At 37.7% G+C, this 19197-nt stretch overlaps 5 protein-coding genes across 8 annotated transcripts; 2 read left to right on the top strand and 3 right to left on the bottom strand.

Annotated features, from left to right (window-relative positions):
• The first annotated feature begins 401 nt into the window (after nucleotides 1–401).
• On the top strand, nucleotides 402–4106 carry LOC109188106. Of its 3 annotated transcripts, XM_019338621.1 has the most exons (14): nucleotides 684–696; nucleotides 729–739; nucleotides 839–1094; nucleotides 1275–1434; nucleotides 1510–1710; nucleotides 1936–2000; nucleotides 2103–2130; nucleotides 2207–2298; nucleotides 2597–2683; nucleotides 2779–2829; nucleotides 2967–3188; nucleotides 3267–3360; nucleotides 3464–3604; nucleotides 3702–4106. In XM_019338621.1, exons 3-14 carry the CDS (start codon nucleotides 858–860, stop codon nucleotides 3785–3787), a joined length of 1464 nt encoding a protein of 487 aa, XP_019194166.1. In that variant the 5' UTR covers nucleotides 684–696; nucleotides 729–739; nucleotides 839–857; the 3' UTR covers nucleotides 3788–4106. The 3 variants fall into 3 exon arrangements, with proteins under 3 accessions (XP_019194165.1, XP_019194164.1, XP_019194166.1); XM_019338620.1 differs by having other exon boundaries at nucleotides 402–739; nucleotides 815–1094; XM_019338619.1 differs by having other exon boundaries at nucleotides 404–739.
• Nucleotides 4107–4476: 370 nt separating this feature from the next.
• LOC109188105 (protein disulfide isomerase-like 1-6) lies at nucleotides 4477–11111 on the bottom strand. Of its 2 annotated transcripts, none has more exons than XM_019338618.1 (12): nucleotides 10660–11111; nucleotides 7232–7291; nucleotides 6513–6678; nucleotides 6126–6244; nucleotides 5858–5938; nucleotides 5680–5769; nucleotides 5512–5583; nucleotides 5360–5428; nucleotides 5160–5240; nucleotides 4917–5051; nucleotides 4732–4785; nucleotides 4477–4653 (listed from the first exon to the last, which is right to left on the bottom strand). In XM_019338618.1, exons 1-12 carry the CDS (start codon nucleotides 11029–11031, stop codon nucleotides 4558–4560), a joined length of 1395 nt encoding a protein of 464 aa, XP_019194163.1. In that variant the 5' UTR covers nucleotides 11032–11111; the 3' UTR covers nucleotides 4477–4557. The 2 variants fall into 2 exon arrangements, with proteins under 2 accessions (XP_019194163.1, XP_019194162.1); XM_019338617.1 differs by lacking the exon at nucleotides 10660–11111 and adding an exon at nucleotides 7636–8272 and having other exon boundaries at nucleotides 7232–7361.
• Nucleotides 11112–11810: 699 nt separating this feature from the next.
• On the bottom strand, nucleotides 11811–13326 carry LOC109188107. Its single transcript, XM_019338622.1, has 3 exons — nucleotides 12691–13326; nucleotides 12390–12575; nucleotides 11811–12254 (listed from the first exon to the last, which is right to left on the bottom strand). The coding sequence occupies exons 1-3, from the start codon at nucleotides 13159–13161 to the stop codon at nucleotides 11961–11963; spliced, it is 951 nt and encodes a 316-aa protein (XP_019194167.1). The 5' UTR covers nucleotides 13162–13326; the 3' UTR covers nucleotides 11811–11960.
• A 2819-nt stretch (nucleotides 13327–16145) lies between these two features.
• On the top strand, nucleotides 16146–16919 carry LOC109188278 (dynein light chain LC6, flagellar outer arm). Its single transcript, XM_019338886.1, has 2 exons — nucleotides 16146–16431; nucleotides 16511–16919. The coding sequence occupies exons 1-2, from the start codon at nucleotides 16294–16296 to the stop codon at nucleotides 16667–16669; spliced, it is 297 nt and encodes a 98-aa protein (XP_019194431.1). The 5' UTR covers nucleotides 16146–16293; the 3' UTR covers nucleotides 16670–16919.
• Nucleotides 16920–17105: 186 nt separating this feature from the next.
• Nucleotides 17106–19165, bottom strand: LOC109188277 (hydroxyphenylpyruvate reductase-like). The gene is made up of 2 exons (XM_019338885.1): nucleotides 18606–19165; nucleotides 17106–17837 (listed from the first exon to the last, which is right to left on the bottom strand). The coding sequence occupies exons 1-2, from the start codon at nucleotides 19026–19028 to the stop codon at nucleotides 17319–17321; spliced, it is 942 nt and encodes a 313-aa protein (XP_019194430.1). The 5' UTR covers nucleotides 19029–19165; the 3' UTR covers nucleotides 17106–17318.
• Nucleotides 19166–19197: the final 32 nt, after the last annotated feature.

Genomic DNA, 19197 nt, shown 5'->3' with positions numbered 1-19197 from the left:
ATATTAAAAATATATTAGACAAACTTCAAAATTACTTCATCAATAATCAATTCTCAATTCATTTGTATATTTATTGAATTATTGAATATTCTAAATGGCATAAAGAGAGAATATATATAATTACATTTATGCAAAAACAATGTTTAAAATACAAACGTGTGGACATTTCTAGATCGTTGGATTTTGAAATCTAAGGTTGTAATTAGTTTTTATGATTTTGTGTGCTGTCTGCCTGTGTGCACTGTCGTTCATGGACGTGTGCACACTGACTCAAATACGGTAGATTCACACCTACATACTACATTGGATGTGTGGGCTGTCGTCCACGAATGTGTGCACGGTATATATATATATATGAAGAGCTTCAAAAAAACAAAAACTTCAACATCAGATGCATCTTCATGCAATAAATTGACATTAATTAGGTATACAACTATACAAGTCTGTATACATATACCATTCAAGGATTTCAAATACTCCGTACAATACAAGCATACTCACAGTACACATCAGAGAGAAAGAGCTCTGCGTTCAGTACCTCTCGGCTCTCTAACCAGGAAAGTTACCACCTCAGTACTTGAAATGCTAAAAATATACCAACACTACATATAGAGAGAGAAAGAGAGAGAGAAACAGCAGAATAGTGTGTTCAGACTTGAGAGTCAAAGAGAATAATTAGGTATTATATTCATAAAGGTGTTGATCTTTTACAGATTGGGCAATAGAAGCTTTGAACAAGGTGAGTATAGTTATGGTATGATCTTGAATATTGCTTCAAGTTTGAATTTTTGGGTGGTTTTTATGACTTAATTAGTGTTGTAATCCTTGCTTATGAAAGGAGTGGGGTTCTGCAATTGATGGCTGAAACTGGTTCAAGATTCAAGGCTTTTGTGACTGTGATTGCAGTGCTTGCGTTTGCTTTTCTAAGTATTGCTTTTGCTGAGGCATCTGCAGAGCTAAGGCACCACAAAAACATTTTGAGAAACGATGGAACAACTGAAGAAGAAGAAGAAGACTTTAGATCAGGTTACGTTTTTGAGCTTCTCAACTCCCTCTTGGAGGCTGGTAAAGCAGTTTACCAACATGTTTGGCCTGTAAGTTCCATCATTTCCTCCATCAAGTTTGTTTCTTTACACTTGTTTTCCTTTAAACTGGCTTCAATTTTGTCCCTATTAACTGCAAGTCTTTGTTGAGAATGTAAATATTGAGGTTTGAGAGATGTAGTTTGTGAGGTTTATGTGACATGTTCAAGAAATCTGAGGAATGAATTGCAGGACTTGGAATTTGGCTGGAGGGTAGTTCTTGGTAGTGTGATTGGGTTCTTTGGTGCAGCTTTTGGGAGCGTTGGAGGCGTGGGAGGAGGTGGGATTTTTGTTCCAATGCTCACTCTCATCATTGGATTTGATGCAAAGTCCTCGACTGCAATCTCGAAATGTAAGATAGAACCTTTTGGGGATGATTCATTATGCATTGCATTGTACTGTGTTTGAGGTTTCTGTGTCTTCTCAGGTATGATCACTGGCGCTGCAGGTGCCACCGTTTATTACAATCTCAAGCTACGCCATCCAACGCTTGACCTGCCCATCATTGATTATGATCTAGCTCTTCTTCTACAGCCAATGCTGTTGCTTGGGATCAGTATCGGGGTTATTCTCAATGTCCTCTTTTCTGAGTGGATGGTTACGGTTTTGCTCATCATTCTTTTCTTAGGTAACTACTAGTTCCAACTTCCAACTGCAGTTTTGGCCACATTTGATATCATGTTTTTACTTCGTTTTATTTCCTATTTTAAGAATTTAAGATAAAAGGTCCTATCAAGTACTTGGAATTGAAATCAACTTGACTAAACCCTAATTTTCCCTCTTTTGCACATGTGGAACAAATGAGTGGTCCTACTTTCTGGATAATAACTACTACTGGTTCTGTGCATTGCAGCTGCATCAACTAAGGCATTCTTCAAAGGTGTTGAAACATGGAAGAAAGAAACTATAATAAAAAAGGTTGCTTTAGTCTTCACCCGTTTCTCATTTGTCAAGTTGTATACTAGACTTTGAAAATTTTTTGACACATTTTTTTTGGTACCCCGCTTGCATCTGATATAGGAGGCTGCTAGGCGCTTGGCATCTCAAGGTAAGTTTCCTTCTCGTGTCGTCAGCTTTCACTATAATTCTGAGACCATTTAACAAACTAGTTAACCTTGGGCCAGGTGCCGACAGCAGAGAAGGTGGATACAGCCTCCTACCTGGAGGCACAAATAATGCTTCTGGAATGAAACAGGATGGACAAAAAGCACCAGAGGTAACTCCTTTCTAAAAACAACAACTCCAACCACCACAGCCGAGTTGGTCAGACTATTGACTTGGTAACCACAAGGTTACAAGTTCAACTCCCAACGGACTGGTCTATTGGCCTTCTTGGTTTGATTCGGTCAACTATGGACAACCTAACCTGGTTACCTCCTTGTGGTCCTTTGCCAATTAGGGTCACGAGCAAGGTTTACCCAGTGCACACCCTCAAGTAGTCTTGTCACCAAAAAAAAAAAACTTGTAAAGGCAGAAGGATAACCCTTCAATGCTAATTCCTTGTATCTTTCCAGGTCTCATGCATTGAGAATATGCACCTGAAGGACTTGGGTGTACTGATTGCTGTCTGGGTTGTAATCTTAGTGCTGCACATCGGCAAGGTTCTTTCTATCACATGCTTGGATACATTATTGCTTTCACTACTCTCCTACAACATCGTTTACTAACTGATGGGAATTTGGCTATTTCGTTTCAGAACTATGCTACACCTTGTTCCATGACGTACTGGATATTCAATGCCTCACAGGTACTTCTATTTGTCATATTAGAAAAAATATGACATTCCCCTAAGTTTGGATGCCTAACCGGTGAGTAGGCTTTTCTGACGAAAATGTATGCATTCAGCTTCTCTATTAAACCTGGCAAATTTCTGTTGATTCTCAGATCCCTGTTGCTGTAGGAGCTTCGGCTTATCAGGCAGTCTGCTTATACAAGGGCTGGAGGGTAGTCATGTCAAATGGTGAAGTCGCAACAAACTGGAAAGTGCTTCAGCTCGTTCTTTACTGTTTCTTCGGGATTTTGGCTGGTGTAGTTGGTGGGTTGCTAGGTCTTGGAGGGGGATTCATTTTGGGTCCATTATTTCTAGAGCTTGGAATTCCTCCCCAGGTGCCTTCATTATCTTGTTACAACAAATACTTGAGAATTAAGTCCCGACTTGCACTGATTTAGAAACTTCATATCCAGGTATCAAGTGCCACTGCCACCTTCATAATGCTGTTTTCGTCATCAATGTCGGTCATACAATACTACCTTCTTCACCGTTTCCCCGTACCTTATGGTTAGTCGCCTCATAAATCATAATCCATCAACCTCCTAAGATTGATACCTTCAGTTTCAATTTCGCTAACCAGATACATACGTTCTTTGTATCAATCTTGCAGCTCTCTATTTCGTTGCGGTGGCTACTATTGCTGCGTTGGTGGGCCAACATGTGGTGCGAAAAATAATTAGTATAGTAGGGAGGGCATCCGTGATCGTCTTTGTTTTGGCCTTCACGATCTTTCTGAGCGCAATATCATTAGGCAAGTTTTCTATTCATATCAGTTTCAAAGGTCTAATATTTTCTTGCAGTAACTTCCATTTTAATCGCTTCGTTTTTCTCTCGTTTTCTGATGACAGGTGGCGTTGGCATCTTCGACACTATTAGGAAGATAGAGGCAGGAGAATATATGGGATTTGTTAACATCTGTGAAACTACTTACTAACACTGCTTCTACAGATTGTTCTTTTCCTCTTTTTGTTCAAGTTACTGTTAATTCCACTGGAGAGAGTTTCTTCTTTATGCTTGTCACTCCTGTAATCTGACATGAAGGCTCTGTCCATAAACCATTGTTGTAAAGTTTGCCAGACATACAGTACTCTGAGAGATTCCAAGATTTTTTTTTATAAAAAAAATCTTTCTGGAACATGACCTTTGATCATGGTTCATGTTCTTGTAAACTATTGGGACTAACTTTGTCCCTATAATGCTTGTTGGATCAGTTTCTATTCCTATGTTGTAATATATTATTCTATTAATTGAAAGACGTGTTCTGTCTCACCTAAGCTAAACTGATAGTTGGACTACACTGTTCGATTTCAACTAAAAGACAGATCACAGATTCACAGAATATGGCCAATATAATGGAATTTGGATATAGTCATACAGATACACTCTATATAAAAGCCACATAAAGAGGAAATATTCCTTTACAAAATTTTTTGAAGAATTCAAGAACTGAATTACTACTCTTCAGTCTTCAGGTTAGTACAACAGACTCTTCTCTGCTGGATGAATATCCTTTGTAATTATCTATAAAATCATGTTTTTTTTTTTTTTTTTTAATGAAGCACATATTCATATTGTCACAAATCCATATGCTTATCTGCAACATTATGGTATTCATATTGTCACAAATCCATATGCTTATCTGCAACATTATGGCACTATAATCTTTGCATGTTTTTGTGTTCTTTGGGCACGCCACCCGGTTTCCTACAGCTCATCTTTGATTTCGGCATCCTGCTCTTTCAATCTCTTGTTGATGAGTGTTGCTAGGTCTTTTAAGCTCGATTTTGTGGGAAATTTTATCTACAGAAAACTATGAAAATGAGAACCAGACAAGGTGACTTAATTTATTGAAAAAGTCGTCTTTAACTAAATAGTTACCGGGTTGGATTTGTCTCTTGCCGAGTAGAATAGCAATGCCGGATAGTCATCAACCTGCATACGATTAAACCATAAAGCTTGTTTCATACGAATGTAACTCGTTCCAACACTTGAAAGACTAGAAACATTAAGAAAAATGCATCTTTTTATTACACGTTATTTGCAGCGAAAACAAAGAAACTGACCTGTAGTTTTGGGTGTTCATTCTCGGAAGCATCTATTCTTGCGAAGACCAAATTTTCTAAACCCTTGAAATGCTTGGCCAATTTCTCCATTTGTTTGCTTGTAGTATCACAGGTGATGCACCATGGTGTGTGTACCTTGAATACGAAAAACAGAAAAAGAATCATAATCTAGAAAAATGGATCAACATTCACAAACCTCTAGACAAAACGAAAGGTGCATTTCAGCTCGATAAATCCACAAACCTCTAGAAGAATGTTTTTTTGACTGTTCAAGATCAAGTCATCAAACGTCTTTCCCACCACAGCCAGAATGCTTGCATCTTTCTGCAAATTTAACATGCCAGAATCATTATTACCGGGGTGATTAAAGAAGAATAAGTATTTCCAACACAATATCAAGAAAAGAGTATTAATCGGACGTTTGAAATATATGAGAAACTCACATTGTCAGGTGCTGGCTGTGATTTGTAGTACGGTGGCACAGTCCCATCCAGAACCCCTAAGCAGAAGCCCTAAAGGCGCACAACTTTAATGTAAATGAAACAGCAGTAGCAAGAATCCGAAAGAAGAAATAAGTCGGACTAAATTATTTTACTTTAATGCTTCTTGGTGTGGCAGTGGACTCCAGCAAGTACTTGGAGCCAATAGTGTAATTAAAAGCAATTACCTAAAAAATCACAAAAGAAAAACAATATCTTCAGTTAAATGAGACAGCTTGTCGTACGAGATTTAAAACCAAAACATTCTACTAAAGGAAACTAACAACAATGTCCTTGGGTTCTTCTAGTCCAAACAAAGTCAAGAACGGCTTCACAAGATTGTCATCTCTGATGTCTGCATATATCAGCATTATCTGCATTAACATATATTATGTTAGAACTTAGAACCGTTCTTACTTGGAACGCAAAATATTCTTCAGTAGGGCAAGGTCAGTTCGGAACCTTTGATTTGTACTCCTTTGCAACACCTTGCAAAGGTTCAAGGAGCTCCTTGAATGCATCAGGTTCAGCAAAGACAAATACCTAGATTACAGCAAAACACATAGGTTAGTCTAGGCCACAGTTTCAGTAATACGGTTTATTATCCAACCAAATCAAATAATGAGAACAATGCATCCCAAGAAAAATTCTGGGCTTCAGTATATGAATAAATACAAATGACGATGAGGGAAATAAAAGTAGAGGCATTGATTTGGCTCATAATTGTAACCTGGAGTTTGCTGGCACTGGAGAAGACTTTCGCAGAATTAAGTTCAGTCAGCACACTAACTAAGGGAAACTTGTTATCTTCTAAGAACTGCAGGATTTCATTGGCATTGAAGGTTCCTTCTGAAATCCACATGAATAGAGTCATACCTCAAACCATAATAGATACATGAAGAAGTAGGTAGTATATTAAATAATTTATTTGTGCAGCAATAAAAGGACTTCTACAGGCTAAAAGAGTGAGCAGGGTCAAAATATATACATAACATTATAACAAGCTGCATTAAAATAAAAAGACTACAACGGTCGACAAATTAATATCTTTGGAGAGTGAAGAATGGGAAGAACTTTTAGGTGTAATTAAAAAACAAAAAAAAAAAAATGAACCTACCAAATGAAGTGTACTTTTCTGGTTCGCTTTTCACTAGACCAAGGAAAAGTTTAGCAGGCTTGGCATCAGGGAATAGAACCTTGAGAATCTCTGCACTGCTAGTTTCAATAAACTGTATCTCATTGTCAATTTGTGCTGCTTTTTTGTACTCTTCATAATCAGGTCCCTGAAAAATTACGTTTGTAACAATTCATAACACCATAAGAAACCAACCCAAGAAAATTGTGCATTTGTTTTGCATTGTTTGTATGCTTCTCTTGGAGTGGAGCAGACCTCAAAAGTCAACCAAACACACTAGGCTTAGAGACACAGAGACAGGGGGAGAGAGAGAGAGTCCATAGAATGATTGCAAAAGGAGAAAGGAGTGTTTTTTAGTACATGTTTAGCCATTAGAATACTTTTCTTACCAAATGAAGAAAAAGAAAAAGGACCATAAAATACCCCCAAAAAATAAAAAAGAGGAAAAATTTCTTGCAGGAGAAGCTTTAAAGTTTATCTTAATAACTGGCAGTAATATTGATCAGCCAGTAGAACAAGAAATTAATTTCAAGATTCGATTTTCCAAAGGCCATCACCATACAGTGATGGTTTCCCATAATTGCTAAGGGATCTATCTATTCATGCTTGTTCTTCAATAATCGGATGCATTTTCCTAAATCTGTATTGAATTAACCGAATAAAATTTAGCTAGGATTTCAAAACAACAAAAGCTAACATACCTCAAATCCCTCAAACAGCCCAACTACAAACATAGAATGCTTCTGCAAAATTCCAGTTGCCTCATTAATTGAATTAATCCTAAGAACAGGTGCACCCGTCTTCTTCTTTGTCCAAATCACAATTTCTTGCCTAATAAACAGGTGACACCACATATAAAGATCAACACAATGTATGCACATGTAACAAACACCAATGCCTGTACAATTGCATACTATCCACTTCCCCAAACTGTAACATAGACCAAAGAACAAGTCTTTACAGGAATATATCATATGCAAGTCAGTATACACATCAATTGAATCATTATTATCTAACAATTACTTAAGAAAAGCACAATCTTTTTTACTATCCCCATTAGAACAGTCTCAATTATCCAAATAAGTAGCAAAAGGGAATTGCGTACGCTGAAAATCCACCAGTGTAAGGTTGAGAGGAGCCATTGACGAAGAGAAGCATAGTTGGGAACCCTTTGATCCCAAGATTGGAAGCAATCTTAGGATGCCGCTCAGCATCAACCTTAGCCATCAAGACGGGACTTCCCGATTCCTTGAGGGCAGTTGCAGCCTCGGCAAATCTTGGCATCAGCTCAGCACTAGTCTCGGACCATGGGGCATAACCCAGAACCAAAACATACTCGTTCCCATCAATGGCACGCTTGGCGTTATCACTATTAAGCTCAAGCACAATTCTCTGAGCTCTGCTCAATAGCTCAGCCCCAGATGGCTTATCTTTGCTCTCATGACGACCCCCTTCTGAACTCAAATCAGCTTCTTCGTCTAGTGCTATCAGTTCTTGAAGATCCCCCAGGTCGTCAATATCCTCATCGGGTGCCGTGGGCTCGGAAGAGAGTGAAATGGCGGTAAAAATGGCGAGTAGGAGAAGGAGGAGTAGGGAGAAAAAGACAGATCTTGAAGTGGGTTTTGCAGTAAACATGGTGAATTGGAGTGGAGTGAGATCTGTTTGCAGTTTGATCAAAGAGTGAAGGAAATGTGGCAACCTGCAATGGTCTTCCAGCTTAAGATGAATGAACCGTGGACGGTTTGACCGCTGATAATTAGGAACGACAGTCACGCCGCCGTTTAATCTTAACTAAAGCTCAATTTTTGGCATACAATACAATTACAAAATAAGATAATAATGCTACACTAATTTTCTGCATTTTTTTAGTTACATAATATATATGATGGATACCCAATATGAGAATCAGTTAGACTACTTAAACCCGATTAAATATCTAAATCTCTTCATACCCCTCAATATAATTACCCATTTACCCTACTAATTACTCACAATAAAACCCCTTACAACCCACTACCACTCATTAATTACCCCATTATAACTTGTTATTCATAACCCATTAGCCACCCAACATCTATCCCTTTATCACCCATTATTTTTCTATTAAATTCTATTTATTGCGACATTGACTCACCCAACGGACACTTTAATCTTACTAGTATAAAAGAAGGGAGGAGCACAATGAAAAGGGGAGGAGCACAAAGAAGACCCGTGATTTTCCTTTGAATTTTCACATAAAGATCATAGTGTCATGTTCCTATATCTCTCTATTTCTTATATTCTACTCTCTAGCAACTCAACTTATTCATTTTTCTTTATATTTTCTGGTAAATCTACTAATCTTTCGATTGTGTTAGACCTCCGTGGGCTTCCTAAGAGTCCTAAAACTAACAATGTTGCTAACTTTGAAAACTTATCCATTTTGCTCTTCAAAATTTGGAGAAATATGACATTTTCTTTTTAGTTAATTTATACTATCAATTTTAATTTTACTCTTCTCATAAAACTGTAATGTTGACATTTTTCTAGAGACTGATCTATATGATGAAGATAATTTATCATTCTTTGTCACATTATGAAGTAAAAGTGAGGAAGTATAAATATATAGTACATATAATATAACCCAAAATTTTGAGATATACTCTGTATTACTTTAATTTTTTTATTCCTTTAATATTTTATTTAGTTTAACCTATTAGAGAAAAGAAGTAAGCATTCATGTCTTCATCATATCACTTTATCATTTTCACAATGTAAGTTTAATTATTGATTGTGTTATTATATCATATGGGACATGTATGTCTAAAAAAGAAGATGACTAAAGGGGTAAAATGCAATTTTAGTATCATATAATTACAAGTTTGATTCTTGATTGGTTATTATATCATACTCGAAGTGTATATCCATCTTCAAATAGTGATGACCATTTCTATCGTCATAAAATAAATGATACCTCAAAGATTAAACATCCTTTGTAACAAAAACAACTTCTATAGAAATTTGAATAAAAATGTCCCACAAATTAAAACATCATATCATTTCTAGGAAAAAAAAAACTTCATTAATTGATGGAGGACGACTAAGTGTAAGCACATGAATGTTTCTTGAACTTGATCGGCTTATTGCTAAAGGAGTCAATGATGAACTCACACCATATCTTTCTCCGGTGCTCCGTCCTAAATAATTTCCCCACCATGTCTCCCTGAGACTTCACCTCAAAATTCAGCACCAATGGAACTTGATAACCTACTGTGCCGTCCTTGTTTTTGGTTGTCGTCAGACTCGATCCTGCCCCGTACAAGGGGACTTTAGTTCCTTGTATGTTCACCATCACTGTTCGACGACTTTTCTTAGGTTGATAATACTTCTTCAACTGAAAATTTTTAAAACCATGTCAACTTCTCCACTTTCGCTCTTAATATATTCATTATTTTTGGGTATCAAGGAAATTAAGAAAATTGAAATCAATATCCAAGGAGTACAACGCACTTGATAAATCACGTTTTGTGATTTTATTCTAACTAACAAAAGATCAAAAGGAGATAATTAATTATCATATCTTATGACTCTAAATAGAAAAGAGGCCACAAATAGGAAAAACCAACCTAGTGTTAGGCAAAGGTAGAAGAAAGTTCAGTACCTTCCACATTAACTTTTTACATAGTACTAAAAGCTTAATCCTAATTCCTAATATCAAAGTTGATCAGTTCAAACTATACACAATCATACTAAGAGTGAAATTATAACATTTATATTGTGGTTATCAAGTCAAATAATGTATTTATTATATTATTTTGTATATGGGTGTTAGTTACCTGGCCAGTGGCGACAGTGATGTTGGAGAAGACAAGATTGATGGGTGTAGAGCTAACATGGATGCCGTAGAATGTTGCAGGGTTGTACACGCCTATCCTCAATGACCCGTTCACCGACAGAAACTTTGTGGGTACACCCGTGAAGTCAGAGCCCTCACCAATAGATATGTTAATCTCTGAGAAGCTCTGCGGGCAAACAACACAAAGTTAGTCGCAGGTACGTGCAGTGGTTGTCGGAAAATGAATGAAGATAGAATTGAAAATTAACGGCAAATTAAACTAACCTTGAGAGTAATCTGAAAATTTCCAGTTGCCTCATTAATTGAATTAATCCTAAGAACAGGTGCACCCGTCTTCTTCTTTCTCCAAATCACAATTTCTTGATTCTTTGCCTCATCAATGGCACTCTTGGTGTTATCACTGTTAAGCTCAAGCACAATTCTATGAGCTCTGCTCAATAGCTCAGCCCCAGATGGCTTATCTTTGCTCTCATGACGACCCCCTTCTGAACTCAAATCAGCTTCTTCGTCTAGTGCTATCAGTTCTTGAAGATCCCCCAGGTCGCCACTATCCTCATCGGGTGCCGTGGGCTCGGAAGATAGTGAAGTGGCGGTAAAAATGGCGAGTAGGAGAAGGAGGAGTAGGGAGAAAAAGACAGATCTTGAAGTGGGTTTTGCAGTAAACATGGTGAATTGGAATGAAGTGAGATCTGTTTGCAGTTTGCTCAAAGAGTGAAGGAAATGTCGCAACCTGCAATGGTAGCTAGCAAAGAAGAGAAAATAAGAGTTTATAATAGACCAGTCTTTTTTTTTTTTTTTTTTTAAAGACCAATCTTAACGTTTTTTTCTAACTTTGAAAACTTGTCCATTTTGCTCTACAAAATTTGGAGAAATATGATACATTTTCTTTGTAGTTAGTAAAAATGTTAGTTTCACTCCAAATTATACTATCAATTTTTATTCTTTTCACAAATTTGTAATATTGACATTTTTTTTAATGATCAATCCACATGATGAAAATAATTTATTATTCTTTATCACAGTATAAAGTGAAAGTGATGAAGTATAAATATAGACTACATGTGGTAGAACTCAAAATTTCGAGATATATTACTTTAATTTTTGTTATTCTTTTAAAATTTTATTTAGTTTGACCTGTTAAAGAAAAGAAGTAAGCATTGGTGTCTTCATCATATCACTTTACCACTTTGATTAACAATGTTAAACATGTCACAGTAAGTGGATAAAGCACAACTCTCGTTATACCAAATGATCATAGTGTAAGTCTAATTATTGATTGTGTTATTATATCACTGGGGAAATGCATGCCTCCAAACAAGTGATTAAATAGGTAAAACACAATTCTAGTATCATATAATTACAAGTTTGATTATTGATTGGGTTATTATATCATACTCAAAGTGTACACCCCATTTTCAAATAGTGATGACAATTTTCATTTGTCGTAAAAGAAATGATACCTCAAAAATTAAACATCCTCTATAACAAACAACTTCTATGAAAATCTGAATATCAAAATGTCCCACAAATTAAAACATCATATCATTTCCAGTGGAAAAAAAAAAAAAAAAGCATCATCAATTAATGGAGAACAACTAGCTGTAAGCACATGAATCTTTCTTGAACTTGATTGGCTTATTGCCGGCGGAGTCAATGATCAACTCACACCAGATCTTCCTCCGGTAATCCGTCCTCACTAATTTTCCCACCACGTCTCCCTGAGACTTCACTTCAAAATCCAGCGCCAACGGAACTTGAACACCTCCTGTGCCGTCCTTGTTTTTTGTCGCTGGCAAACTTGATCCTGCCCCGTACAAGGGGACTTTAGTTCCTTGTATGTTCACCAACACCGTTCGCCGACTCTTCCTTGACTGATAATACTTCTTCAACTAACAATTCTTAAAACCATATCAACTTCTCCACTTTCACTCTTAATATATTTATTATTTTTGGGTGTCAAGGAAATTATTAAGAAAACTGTATTTATTATTATTTTGTATATTGGTGAATGTGTTAGCAGTTACCTGGCCAGTGGCAACAGTGATGTCGGAGAAGACGAGATTGATGGGCGTAGAGCTGACATGGATGCCGTAGAATGTTGCAGGGTTGTACACGCTTATCCTCAGTGACCCATTCACCGACAACAACCTTGTGGGTACACCCGTGAAGTCAGAGCCCTCACCAATATATATGTTACTCACTGATAAGCTCTGCGGCCAATTAAGTACGTTAAGTTAGTCGCAGGTACGGTGGTTAATTAGTTGTCGGAAAATATAATGAAGATAGCTAGAATTGAAAATTAACGGCAAATATAATGAAACTAACCTTGAGAGTAACCTGAGCTTTGTAAGGCCGGGCGGCACCCCAAATGATGAGGCAAAAAACGGTGAACAGAAGAAGAAATCCACAGAGAGCCAACAACGCATGAAACCTCCGAGAAAGCAGCCAACTATCCTCCAACTCATCGTACTTCCCTTCTTCCATAATCACATTGCATTCCGGCCACCCCTTGTCGTTACTCATCATCCTCTTCCCTCTCCCTTTCCTCCCGGACGACGACCTGAATATCCCGGAGAAGCGGGTCCCGGAGGAAGTCCGGGAATGGCGGCCGAGGGAAGGGTGGGAGGGGGACTCCACGGGGCTGGTGAAGGTGGGAGTTGGCTGCATCGACGTCGACTTCTCGCCGTCTCCGTCGTCATGAGAGTCCCGGGAAGGGCTCTGTACATAGTAAACATGGCCGGAAGGTGACGACGCTGCTAAGCTTGTTACATCTGACTCCGATTTCGTATGCAACATTGCAGTTGTTGAATTGGAGATTTGGAGTTGAAGAAAAATTAATTTTTTTGTTTATGAGATAGTGAAGGAACAAAAGCCATTATAGGGAATTAAGGGAGTGTTTGGAGAATTAAGTAAAATGCGGTGACAGATCGGAGGAGGGCTCGGGAGTGTCGGCAGCCGGGTGTCACTCTCATATGGGTGGACCTTTAACCTATTATTATATTGCATGCCTGCCAACTTCCAATTTTTTACAGCTACTAATGTTTGTCATTTCTATGTGTTTTTCGACAATTCATTTAAATTCCATTATTCAACATTTCATGTTTTGAATGTATGTGTTTACTTTTTTATTTTATTTTATTGTTATTGTTGTTTTGGTGAAAGGTTTGAAGGGTTATCGATATCTTCGTGGATTTAAGACGGCTTCATAAGTTCATCATATAATTAGATAAAATAAGAAATTATATATATATTTTTTAGAGTAAATATCCAAAATGGTATCTCGATTATAACTAAATTCACAAATTGGTCATCGACTTTCAATTTCAACCAATTAAGTCCTTAACTTTTTCAATTTTAACACAATTTGGTCCTCTGTCTATTTGACCGTTTGTTGATTGTGATTTTTGAGGATATATATGTAATTTCATGGTCCATCGTCGGGTTTTTAAGGTTCCAGTTGCATTTTCAGACCGCACTATTACATTTGAATCCACTGTCGAAAGCAATCTACCAAATCCGGTCGCCTTTCTTCATCCTCCCTTTGGATTCAATGTAGTTGAGTTTGTACCAGAGCGAAGAAGACGACGTGTTTCTGAACCGGTGCAACGTCATCCTGGAGGCCTCCACGTACTCCGACGAGAGTTGAAGGTTCTTCTGGAGATCGTCGATCACGGTCAACAAATGGTCAAATAGATGGAGGACCAAATCGTGTCAAAATTGCAAAGTTAAGGACTTAATTGGTTGAAATTGAAAGTTGAGGACCAATTTGTAAATTTAGCTATAGTCGAGGGACCATTTTGGGTATTTACTCTTTTTTTAAATGGAAGAAACTAAAGTTAAAAATGAAAATGAAAATAAAAAGGCAAAAGGACAAGAAAAGCAAAGTAGTGGAACGACTAGAACGAGCGTGGGGCATGGCTCATAATGGATTATTGAACTTAGTGATATGTCCGCCAACAAATGGCCCCATATCCAACTATACAGATATGACACATGTTAAATTCCTATTATTTTATTTGAATTTAATACGTCACTATATGAAATTAATTTGTAAATAATTTTTAGAATGTCAAAATCGAATCAAGTAAAATGGATCAATGATGTAGACTTTTTGGTGGGGTTATAATCTTATTAGAGTAATCACTAGTTTATTTGGATTTTTGTCCGTCAAAAAATTAGATGAGAATTTTTAAACAAATAAAAAAAGGAGTTTTTTTTTTTTTTTTTCTCTCATACAAGGATGAGTTCTTTGTGGATCTCAATAAAAAGTCAAATGAAGCACCGTTGCGGCATAGCTCACCGTCAAGTTTATTTTCTTTCTCTCTCTCATATATCTCCTCCCCTTTCACATATGGTCTGACAAAATTACGTAAAAACCTCTACAAATAAGGTTGTTCTTATAGACCAGTATAACCCAATCTCTTAGGTTTAATGACCAACTAAAGTTCAATTGGCTAGAAAAATATATCAATCAGCTTAATTGGTTTTGCAATCATTAAACTAATCAATCTACTCTCATACAATATATTGAAGATAATAGTCATAACTATCTAATATAAATGGGCTTGAGAACGTTATTTTTGGGCTGATTCCTCTTGGCCCATAACAGAACATAAACCAAACTGATAGGCTGAAGTTTATCTAGGCCTATGCTTGTCTAATGGGCTAGCTCATTCCGTGGTACATTTGGGCCTCAGGGAGAAATCAATGATGTAACGGCCCAATTTCCTATTTCGTCGTTGTGCGAGATATTTTCTTACTTTTTGGATTTTGTGTTGTCGTCTAGCAGTCACGTCACCACGTCATAGCCTTCCCGTGTTTTCATGGACACTCCCTTTCATTTTATTTAGAATAATAAAAATAAATAAATATTTTATTTGCTTTTTCTCTTTTTGCACTTTTTGCTTTATCTTTTATTTCAACATTTATAGATTGATACATTATATACCTGAGAAGGAAGTAAATCAGTGCTTTAGGTGAAAAGTGTTTTATAAACATCACAATATCAAGTAAATTGTTTAATTAACTCCGTTGGGTGGAAATATATATTATTAATTCTCGAAACTATAATTAGTAATTTAAAAATAAAAAATAAAGAAATGAGGGTGCGTGTATTTCAAAAACTAAAATTACTGGGAAAGGATAAGATTGCAGTATTCTATCAACTCATGAAGACGATAGGGATGACCAAAAATAGAAAATTGGATGACGTTTTTTAGAGCTGCAATCAATCCTGTAAGTGGCTAAGTGCCGATACCCAAACGCCTAATATAAGTGGACAAATATTTAATACTCTTTTCTGTCAAGAACTGTATTATGTATATACTTATTTCTCTGTGAAAAGAAATAATTAAAAGATAAAAAAGAAGGTTGGGTTGTGAATATTTTAGCCTGTTATGCCTCTAGATTATACATCTTGGGTGGCCGACATCCTTATCCATTATCCGATGTATCATTGAGGTGGGGAGAAGAGTTATCTGGTGGGTAATATAATTAGTCCAAAAGACAGACTTGGAGTGATAATTATGTGGCAACAGCCAACGTAGGCAAGATTAGCAAATTCTGTCACTAGTCTTAATTCAATGATTCAATAGACGACATTATTTGAAAAAAAATATTAAAATTTAAAATTTAATAGCAATAGTATAGAGATTATGTTCAAAAGTAGACAGATTCTTTGTATCTGCTAGATTACTGAATTATTATAATTTATCACGTCTTATATGTTCTATTGAATTGGGATATGAGAGACCCTTGGAGTTGAGGATATTAGCAAATCCCTCCACCACATTTGGAAGAGTCAAGTCAGGAGGGCTTCTTATTAAAAATCTCAATCCCACACCCATCATTCTCATTTTCTGACTTCTAGAAAAGAAAAAGAGAGATACCTTCCTTTCTGGGTAACAAGCAAGAACCAGAAGAGAGAAGATGTTGGAAGGAAAAGCTTTGGTTGAAGATACAGACATGCCAGGGAAGATGCAGATTCAAGCCATGGCTTGTGCTTCTCAAGCTCTGGATCTTTATGATGTTCTGGACTGCAAATCCATTGCTGCTCACATCAAGAAGGTAAAAGCTGTAACCTTGTAGCCCTTAACCCTTTCTTCCTGCTTCTTCATCTTTTACCCTGATTATGATGTATGTGCAGGAGTTTGACAAGGAATATGGAGGCGGGTGGCAATGTGTAGTGGGCTCACACTTCAGTTGTTTCTTCACTCATACCAAAGGAACTTTCATCTACTTCACCTTGGAGACTCTCAACTTCCTCATCTTCAAAGGGTCTTCTTCTCCCCCAACCTCTCCTTGATCTGCTGCCATTACAAACTCCCAAGTGCAGACTGGTTGGCAGCTCATTGTAATTTAGACTCCATGAGAGTCCGATCTGGTTGGCCTCGCCCAGACTAGATTCATGTAATAGATGATGTGTAATTACTGCTAGTTTTTTGTTCTCTCTAATCCATAGCTGAAGATGCTTCCAGGGTGTGTTTGAACTTTGAATGGACTACAGCCCTGCAAGCCATAACACTCCCTGTGCAATTTTATCTCACTTTGTTCAACCTGCAAAAACAACCCTCTAATAATCAAGTCAAATAATGTGAAGTGGATGAGGCAACTCCAGCTAAACTGGTCAGAATCAGATTGTTAACTTGGTAGCCACAAGTTTACAAGTTCAATTGGTTTGAATCAATCAGTTATGAGCAGTTTAGATAGTGACTACAGTTTTCCTCCTCACTAAAAAAAAATAATAATAATGTGAAGTGGACTAAAGTGGCTATAGAAAAGTGATGCACCAAAAGTCATGAATATGATGTCCATAACAATTTCAAATCAGTGAAGCTACCAGCTCTCAATGAGAGAACTTATTCATTTTACATGTTTGTCAAGTTCAGAGGCAATGTGCTCTGGTGATAGTAAAGGCAGGCCCCCAAACAATCATGGGTGTGTTCATAACAAATTCAGACCACTGGGGTTAATAGTGGTTTGTTAAGAAAGTGAGCTTCTAAGTTTCCAATCACAAGGTCAGCCATGGCCTTGCGCGTTTCCATTGTTCCACTTCCAACATGGGGCAGCAGCACAACGTTATCAAGTCCAAAGAGCTCCTCAGGCACTTCAGGTTCATTTTCAAATACGTCGAGCCCAGCACCACCCAAGCGGCCTTCAACAAGAGCAGATACCATCTCGCGCTCATCAACGTGGGGACCCCTACCAATGTTGATGAGAACTCCTTGTGGACCTAGTGCGTCGATGACTTCGCGGTTGACAATGTGGCGAGTCTCGGGAGTTAATGCGCACGCAACAACCAAAATCTGACAATTGGAAGCCAACTCTACTACACTGGGGTAGTACTTATACTTGGTGTTTGGTTTCTCTGATCTGGTGTGGTAGCAGATTGGACAATCAAAAGCCTCTGCTCTCTTGGCAATTGCTAAACCAATTCTTCCAAGCCCTATAATTCCAACAGTTTTGCCACTAAACTGCAAAGTAGGGTGGCAACAAATAAGGTTAGAATGAGTATCCAACTATCCATCCTTAAGGAAGACAAGCTCTATACTTTTAAACAAACTTCTAGCTACTTTGAAGATTTTTTTTTGTTTGGGGGGGGGGGGGGGGGGGGGGGGGATAAGAAAAATGCTGAAATTCAGTTCACAGATAGCAGTGTAAAGCCACATTGAACTAATGCAAACATTTATGCCACCAAAGTTAGAGAGAATAGTTATAGTTACAAATAAAGGGAAACAGGTTTCAGTTGACCAACCAGACAACCTATTCTCATCCATGATGTATTGATGTTCCACAGACCAAGAAACACTTATCAACAGCCAACAGAATTGCCACTCACTCAATAACGATGCCATTTGTATTTAGTTTTTGATGAGTACTCAATAAGACTGCCAAATCCCTTTCATTTCAACAATTCAAACAACAATATTCAAGCTGAGAGCATAATTGCCTCTAGCATTCTTTCAGTAGATTTATAGTCTTGAATGAATGTCATTTCAGAGTATTTCACCAAGTACTAAGAAGGCATATGGGGAACATAATTGCCTCTAACATTCTTTCTGTAAAATTCTAGTCCTGAATGTAGATTATTTCACCAAGCACTTAGAAGGCATATAGGGGAAAACAAAGCAGAGAGGACCAAAATTAAATTATTTTAACCAGCACAGCTTTGTTCTCTGTAGCTAAAAATCCAATATTTGTACTTTGTCTATAGAAAATAATATAAAAAGAAGCGATTGAACCTTGGTAGTCAACTTGAAGTTACCCATCTTCCACAACCCTGTCCTCACAAATCGATCACACTCGCAAATCCTTCTGAGCACAGCCAGCATCAACCCGATTGCCAAGTCGGCGACGTCCTCCGTCAAGACGTCGGGGGTATTGGTAACCCGAATTCCCTTCTCCCTGCACTTGGCCAAGTCGATCTTATCCAAGCCGACGCTGAAACTAGAGACTATCTCCAGCTTGGGGAGCGCATCAATCAGCTCGGCGTCAGCCCCGGCGGAGGCGTTTCCGACGACGGCGCGGATCGCGTTGGCGTTCTCCCTCAGGAATTCCTTCTTCTGCGGGAAGTTCCAGAAGCGGAAGAGCTTGAACCGCTTGTCGAGTTCCTGTTCCAAGTAAGGGTTCATCGGAATCGCCATCAGCACTCCAATACTCTCCATTTCTTCGTCCCAGATCCGGAGAGGACTTCAATTGTGATTTTGCGGTGCTTGTGGTTACTGCCACTGTTCAGAATATATGAATTATGTTATTAAATCGTTGCCGGCCTTCATTAGTCTCGCCTCTCACGTGCATAACGCTCGTGTTTGGATTTGGCAACTTCTTTGGATG

The sequence above is a fragment of the Ipomoea nil genome, unplaced genomic scaffold (assembly GCF_001879475.1).
Source record: "Ipomoea nil cultivar Tokyo-kokei standard unplaced genomic scaffold, Asagao_1.1 scaffold1421, whole genome shotgun sequence".
Classification (NCBI taxonomy): domain Eukaryota; kingdom Viridiplantae; phylum Streptophyta; class Magnoliopsida; order Solanales; family Convolvulaceae; genus Ipomoea; species Ipomoea nil.
The sequence above is the reverse complement of the archived record's forward strand: the minus strand, read 5'-3'. Positions and strand labels throughout refer to the sequence as shown.